The sequence below is a fragment of the Rhinolophus sinicus genome, linkage group LG15 (genome assembly GCF_036562045.2).
Source record: "Rhinolophus sinicus isolate RSC01 linkage group LG15, ASM3656204v1, whole genome shotgun sequence".
Lineage (NCBI taxonomy): Eukaryota > Metazoa > Chordata > Mammalia > Chiroptera > Rhinolophidae > Rhinolophus > Rhinolophus sinicus.
The window spans coordinates 269,772-277,454 of record NC_133764.1 but is presented as its reverse complement, the minus strand read 5'-3'; the positions used below and the strand labels follow the sequence as shown (position 1 = coordinate 277,454).

At 54.3% G+C, this 7,683-nt stretch overlaps 1 protein-coding gene across 1 annotated transcript; it reads right to left on the bottom strand.

The window, feature by feature from the left end:
• Positions 1 to 1,530: 1,530 nt before the first annotated feature.
• Positions 1,531 to 3,642, bottom strand: LOC109459378 (tryptase gamma). Its single transcript, XM_019753774.2, has 4 exons — positions 3,539 to 3,642; positions 2,586 to 2,736; positions 2,246 to 2,505; positions 1,531 to 1,721 (listed from the first exon to the last, which is right to left on the bottom strand). Exons 1-4 carry the CDS (start codon positions 3,567 to 3,569, stop codon positions 1,531 to 1,533), a joined length of 633 nt encoding a protein of 210 aa, XP_019609333.2. The 5' UTR covers positions 3,570 to 3,642.
• Positions 3,643 to 7,683: the final 4,041 nt, after the last annotated feature.

Here is a 7,683-nt window from a genome sequence, read left to right as displayed (position 1 = left end):
GGCGCGGAGGAGGGAGGGGCGCGGAGGAGGGAGGGGCGGGCGCGGAGGGAGGGGCGGGCGCGGAGGGAGGGGCGGGCGCGGAGGGAGGGAGGGGCGCGGAGGAGGGAGGGGCGCGGAGGGGCGGGTGCGGAGGGAGGAGGGGCGCGGAGGAGGGAGGGGCGCGGAGGAGGGAGGGGCGCGGCGGCGCGAGGCTCAGAGCCGCCGGCTTCTGCAGAGGCCCCGGCTGGGCCGGGCAGCTCCCCCGTCGGGTCGGGGGGATGCTCCCGTGGGGCTTTTGAGATCGTCGTCTCCAAAACGTTTATTAAACAAAGATGGAGGAACCTCAAAGAATACTTAAAAACAAGTCACCGCTGCTCAGTGTGAAGCGAGAAACCCACGGCTCTGTCAGGACGTTGTTCAAATGACAGTTACTCCGCGGCTGCCCTGCGTCGGTCGCAGCTACTGTTAACACGTTGATCCGTTGCTCTTAGCTCTCATGGTTTGTACTCACACATTTATTATTTATTATTGTCATAACTCGGACTAACGCTCGCCTCCCCCCGCCCCCCACTCAGGGCCACCCTGATCTGTGGCTCCCTGGCACGTCTTGTAACAGCTTGTTAGCGAGGTGAATACCTGAATCCATCTCCATCACACAAAGGAAGCAGATTCAGGAGGGGAGGCGACTGGGACACCGTCAGCAGGTGAGTTTAGGATTCAAACCCAGGACTCCACAGGCTGAAGACCCTCACTGCCTCTTCCTGGGCCTGCGGCAGGCCCAAGGGTGCCTCTTGGCTGAGCTGTAGAAGCTGGTGAGGTGGCGTTAGGGACCTTCTCCTGGACCCAGGAAAGGAAAGGATACACAGGACTGTAGACTTCTGGGAGCCCAGGCCCCATGCAGGGACTCCAGGTCATCACGCCCTGCAACCACCAGCTGCCATTTTGGGAGCAGATTAGGGGAGTCCCGTCAGACACCGGTGTGGGAGAGGAAAGGACAGGCTACAGCCAGCGCAGACCCACTGACCCCTCCCTCCACGTGCGCAAAGACCTGACTGGGGAGCCTGGGCAGCCAGTGTTCCTACCTCGGCCGGGAGAGGCTGAATGAGTGGGGCTCCTGGGCACCACAAGGCTCTCAGGCAGGGATTTCTGCTCCCAGGGACTTGCATATTCCCTTTCCCCACCCTTCACTGTCTCTTCCCAGTTAAAATGCTTCCCCCCACAAATTCTACCACTGTCGCCCAACTTTTTCCTCCTCGTAGCTTTTGAGGCTCAGTATTACACAAAAGTCAGTTGTCAATAAAATGCTTGTGATTATCAAATAAGCAGGGGGCTCCCCGTCGTTTACAACCTGCTATGTCAGAGGCTGCTCACATTTGGACAGGACCTAACGGGGGAGACACCCAAGGGTGGGAAGCTCGGGGGTGGCCATCAGGGGTGCAGGTAAGCCGGTTCCCTGGGTTTTGTGGAATGAGGGGGTAACCAGGCCTAGCTCGATCAAGTCGAGTGGGACTAGGAGGGACTGTGGGGCGGGGAGCGGCACCTCAGGACCATCTAGCGCCAGGCTGGGATCCTCACCACCAGTTTGAGGGCCCCGGGGAGGGGCCTGGAGCACTGGGAGCCTTTGGGCAGGCCGACGTTCAGGTCAGGGCAGTCGGGTCGGAGGCGAAAGGCATCTTTGCAGGTTCTGATGTGGAGCGGTCTCAAGGGGACACTGTGCAGTTCTTGGGGTGGCACGTAGGGATCTGCAGGGGGGTGGGGACAGACCCTCAGCCCTGATTGATATCCAGCAAGTTTGCAGCAGTCCTGCCCTGCCAGTTGTTAACATACTTTCCTCCTGCCTCGTCTCCCCCCCACACACCCTCCTGGGCTTCCAGGCCTCCCCACACTCCTCAGCCCCACCTCTCTCTTAAACACTCCTCTGTTAGACTCTCACAGTCCCCTCAGGAAAGCTTCAAGCCCACTGAGATCTGGGACACACTTCGGCCTGGGGAGGGGATGGGGACAGTGCCCAGTGCCAGCCATCTGGGCTGGGTGGAGCTGGAAGCTGACTCAGGCGAAGCAGGGTGTCAGGGCCTCGCCTCTCCCTCGCACATCTGTGTCCGTGATGCTGACCAGCGGCTGGCCCGGGTCAAGGTTGTCCTCTGGGGCTCAGGGACTCAGGAGTACTACCTCTGCAAGGTCCCAGCAACACGCTGGCAGTGCTCCTCGTCCAGTCCACCCTCCCCCACCACCCTCGACCTTCCCAATCACCTGCTCCCATCCTTACTGAAATCAGACTCGAACCCTTGCGCCCAGCAGAGCTGCCACTTGAGTAAAGGTTGAGGCCAGGTGGCCAGAGGCACAGGCTGTACAGCACTGCTGAGCGATGGTGGCCTTGCCAGCCGGGCTAGAGCCAGGCCACTGGACCCAGAGCCCTTGGGCCCTCCTGGGGACAGCAGCAGCTCCTCCACTCTGGACTTGCTCTTGCAAGTGTCCAGTGCCAGTCGATCTGGGCCCAGGGTCACACTGTAGTGGGACTGAGGCCAGCTGTGGAGAGTGGGAGGCAATGAGGCTAGGGTCCTCCCTCCTGGAGCCCCGCTCCACCACCTCCCCGGCCCTGCACACACCTGCCAAAGCAGTTGGCTCCTGTGAGGACCCACTCTCGGGAGATGAGGGCCCCCTCGCAGCGGTACCGGGTGTCCAGGAAGATGCTTGCCTGCCAAGGCCACGTGTCTGGGCCCTTTCTGCTGTAGGTCTCAGCCAGCCTTGGCCCTGCACCTTGGGAGAATGAGGCCTCATAGCTCAGCTCTGGGTCCCGGCATCCTGGACGTCTACCATTCATCTCTTTCCTCTCTGTCCCCCCATCTTTCCATCCAGGCCTCTGCTAACCTCTAGAGCCCCAGTTCCCACCCGTTGCCATGCGCCCCCCCACCCTGCCCCTGTTTGAAATCACACTGCCTGCAATGGAATCCTGTGTGACTTAGAGCAAGCTACTTAACCTCCCAGTCTTGGTTTCTTCGTCACACCCACGGGGCTCTTGTGAGGATTAGATGTCATAATATATGTCAAATATTTAAAACAAGCTGAAGTTCAATACCTTTTTAGCTGTTTTTCTTATTAAAGGTAGTTCTTGGAATACTCATGCTTTTTTATGCCTCCAGGTGTACACATGCTGTTCCTTCTACCTAGCATATCATCCCCCACCTTCTCCCCCTAGACAACTCCTATTCAGTCTTCAAACCTCACCTTTGTGACGTCTTTCTTGATCTCTCCCCATCCCCCCACAATCTGCCCTCTGGGAGGATTTCCTCCCCTTCTTGCCCAGGAGCTCATTATAGGGGTCCAGCTCTTCTTGCTTTTCTCTCACGGGATCATTGCTAAGGCAGCTGGGCCTCCCCCCACCTTGTTAATCTAGAAGGTCAGGCCCCATTTACATGGAGCTCTTCCTTGCAGGCCAGACACCCCCACCACCTGTCACCTACTTTGTCCGGCACCCCGGAGACCTGGATTCTCAGCCCTCAAGGGATGGATCCCTTCCCCCTCTACTCCCTGGGCTCCCTACCCACCCACAGCTCCTTACCAAACAGCAGGAGCAGAAGCAGTGGCAGCATTTGTAGAGGAGGCCAGAGTCTTGACTCCACTGGGTGTGGCCTCCTCCCTGTCAGCCCAGGAAATTTAACCACCCAATGCCCCCTCCCTACCGTACCCATGCGGCCCACGTCATGGGGCACAGGGGAACTGGCCTGGGGAAGAGGAAGCTGCGAGGCAGGGCCTGAACCATGGTGCAGACATCCTGCTTACAGACCTTGACCCCTCCTGGTTTGGGGCCAGGGGCCTCCTAGCTCTGGCCTGCTTTCTCTCTCAGGTGAGTGTCAGAGAGACCGGCTGACCGAGGTCGACAGCAACAATAATAATCCTCCCCCCACCTCTTCCCATCCCACAAAGCTCTGTAGCATCCATAGGACAGGGCTCCTTACAACAATCCACAAGAGCAGTGCTACCACCCCCTTTTACAGGTGGGAAAGTTGAGGCTCAGGGAAGTGAAGTGACTTCCCAAGATCACAATGAGTTGGAACCAGAGTTGGGATTCGAAGCATGGCTGCTGTGACTCTTAAGTTCCCAGATTATTCCTCTCACAGCCCTTCCAAGTCTTTCTTCCTGGCTCAGCCTCTCAGCTCTCCAGTAGAGAGAGCTGGGGCCACCCCAGGAATGCCTGTTGGTTCCCTGTAGAATGGGGCACAGGCCAGGCCCACAGCTGAATTTCACAAGTGACACAAAGCCAAGGCCCTCCGTGGCCTGCCGGGTCCCTCGGGTCCCTCCTGCTGCTGCCCACCTCCCTGCCCCGCAGCCTTGCAGTACTAGACGCTTGCACACACGCTGTCCAGTTAAAAGTCGTACCCATTTGTTTTTGTTGCAGTGGAATTCACATGGCCTAAAACCAACCATGTTTATGTGCACAATCCAGTGGTGTTCAGTGCATCTTGTTGCCTTTACACACACTCTTGCTTCGCACCTGGAGGACCCCTTCCACCTTCACTGCCTGAAAGCTTCTTATTGAACTTCAAAATCCAGGTAAGTATCTCCTCCGCCAGAATGCCTTTTTTCCACCTCCTCCCTCCACGTTGGTCCAGGGCCTTTCTCTGAGCCCCTCAGTCCCCCAGTCACAACTCTACCAAACCACACTCAACTCCCTGAGCACCCACGGAGGACAGGCATGTTGGAGCCACTTGCTAAATGCTCAAATGCTCGTCGAATGACAGCATGAGTGAGTGAATGAGTGAGTGGGGGTCTTTGGGAGACACTTGGGGGATTGAGTCTCCCGTGCCCTCAGATTCCAGCCAGGGGGAGGGTCTAGAGTTGAGGAGGGAGAGAAGAAGAATCGGGGACTCCAGCCTCCAGCAGTACAACAGAATAACCGGGTCTGGGTCTGGGGCAGAGCCCAAGATAGGGGGAAGGGCCCTCAGTTTCCATCACCAGCTTGTGTCCAATTTGCAGTGTGACCCTGGGTTCTGGCCTCAATGTCCACATTAGGAAGAGGAAGGCATTGCCTGGACCATGTCATTTTCCCATTAAGTCATTTGAAGGTCTGGGGGAATCCCTGGCCTCTCCAAACCGGCCTCTAGATCAGGGCATGCTCTCTCTACTCCTGAAGTTCAAGGGAGGAAACGCCTAGTAGAGCAGCTTCTTCCTGGAGTTAACCAGCAGAGGGAGCTGTAGAGAAGTGAGTCAGACAGCCCTAGGTTCCAACCCAGGCTCTGTCTGTGTGACCTTGGGCCAATGGCTTAACTTTTCTGAGTCTCAGCTTCTAGGAAACCCCTACGTAACAGGGCTCAATAAATGGTACCAACGGTCACCACAGTGAAGATGATGACGTGATTAGAGTCTTTGTTTGCAGACAGGCTAGTTGAATTGCTAGCCAAATTCTGGAAAATACTGTAGGTCTTTAAAAACCATTCATCTTTAATCCAGAGGACACACATTCAATGTAAGCCAAAGCCAGGCAGGTAAGTGAAGCATGCCAGGAGTTCACATGTTGGGCACATGGATGGCAATTAGGCTGCATGTGACAGAAAACCCAATTAGGGCTTAAATACATAGGGTCATTTGTGTCAAACATCAAGGCAGTCCAGAAGTGACAGCATGGCTCAGCTACGTCATCAGGGCCCAGGTTCTACCTACCTGCTCCACTTCCTTCATATGCGGCTTTTGTCCTCATAACCACAAGGCAGGTGATGCCACTTCCCAGACAGAGGAAGGCAGGAGAAAGCAAGGCTTCCTGTAGGATGGGATGCCCTACACAATCCATTGATTAAGTGGGGACTTTCATACACAACCCATTAACCAGAACTGAGTCACGGGGCCACTTCTAACTGCAAGGGAGTCTGGGAACTTGAGCATTTTTCTTCCCAGGTTCCGCAGGATGAAACAACATGGAAAAGGCAGTTAGAATGAGAGTTGAGCTAACCAGTGCTTCATTTCCGTTTTTAAGTGCTTAATTCAGTGGCACTCAGTACATCACATTATCTTTGCACACGTTGTTCCTTCATACCTGGAACATCCTTTCCGCCTTTTCTTATTTGCTTCTGTTAATCTTTTGTTTTTGTTTTTGTTTTTGTTGGGGAATATTGGAGAACAGTGTGTGTCATGCAAGGTCTCAGCTCCCGCTCCTGGCACAAGAACGCAGGACACGGCTAGGCCCAAAAGGAACACCCACGGAGCCATAGATAGAGGAGTCATACCACTATATTCCCGCTGACGGCTGGGTCGGAGACATAGGAAGCAAGAGCCACACGATCCGCAACCTGCCGTCTACTTCTCTGCCAACAAACCTCACTTGCTAACTGCAATCCGCGCTTGCTAGCTCAGCCACGGCAGTTATATCAGTGGCTAATGGCTAACCGGTAGTAGCTGATGGCCAACTAGTCACAGCTGATGGCCCGAGCCAGCACCTTTCCACATGAGGCCGAGAGCCTGGAAACTGCCCTCTGGGACTCTGTCCCCACAGTCTGTTTCTCCCGGGACCAACAGCTCCAAGTTGTTGTCCTTCAATCTAGCCATGGAGGCCACAGCTCAGCTCCAAGTCCAGTCACCATTTTCAATCTTAGTTGCCGAGGGTACAGCCCACCATCCCATGCAGGAATTAAACCAGCAACCTTGTTGTTGAGAGCTCACAGTCTAACCAACTGAGCCATCAGGGATGCCCCGCTTCTATTAATCTTAATAAGCACATTTCCACATCTAGCTTTAGTTTCCCTCCTCTGTTGAAAGACATAGCTACCAGAAGTGTTTCTCTGCCTTAAGAAAACACAACAGTTCAGGGATGAAAATTATCAAGGGAACAATTGGGCAAGCTTAGCCCTAGGCAATTGGTGAGGATATGAGTGGTATTTAAAATACTGAATAATTCACGTGGCACAGGCACCAACCAACCTGATAAGATGGCCAATTGATCAAAACATATCCCCAACCGATCCTCATGGGTGCCTGCTAATGGGCTGGACTGCCATTAGCAGTCTGCTGGAATGGGCCAGCAGAATACCAGCCCTGGTTGTAGGCATTTGAGTGCACACTTGCCTGAACTTCTGCTTCTTAAAAGATGGCTGGGAAATCTCCGTTTTTCTTGAGCTCTCTTAGTTTTGTCGTGTTGGTTGAATTTTTAGATGACACTCTGTAGGTCAAAGAAAGCCCATTAGTGGCTGTTCACGTTTAATCCCTTATCTTTGGGTCGGGGTTGGTATAGACATGGCCTGACTAGCAGCTGGGAGGGGACCGCACATGCTGGCCACTCTCCATGGTCCTGGACAGATGGTTCTCTTCCTCTGAGACACCACTTTCCCGGTCTCTCTCGGGAGTTCCAGCCCAGGAGAGAGACAGGTGGTGAAGGGAAGGGAGGAAGGGGTCAGGAGATAGTGGAAGAGAGGCTGCTGAGAAGTAGGAGAATTAGAATGATATTTTAAAAATTGAGGTGACATTGGTTTATAACATTATATAAGGTTCAGGTGTTCAATATTATAATTTGACATCTTTATATGGTATATAGTGTGATCACTACCAAACGTCTAGTTCCATTGTCAGCAGACAACTGATCTCCTTTATGCATTTCACCCTTCCCCACCCCCCAACCACCAATCCACTGAGAGTGACATAATTTTTAAATGGACTGAAGTCACCAAAGCTGGGAAAAGGGACAACAGGAAGATGATTTTTTTCAGTGTCACAGATGAG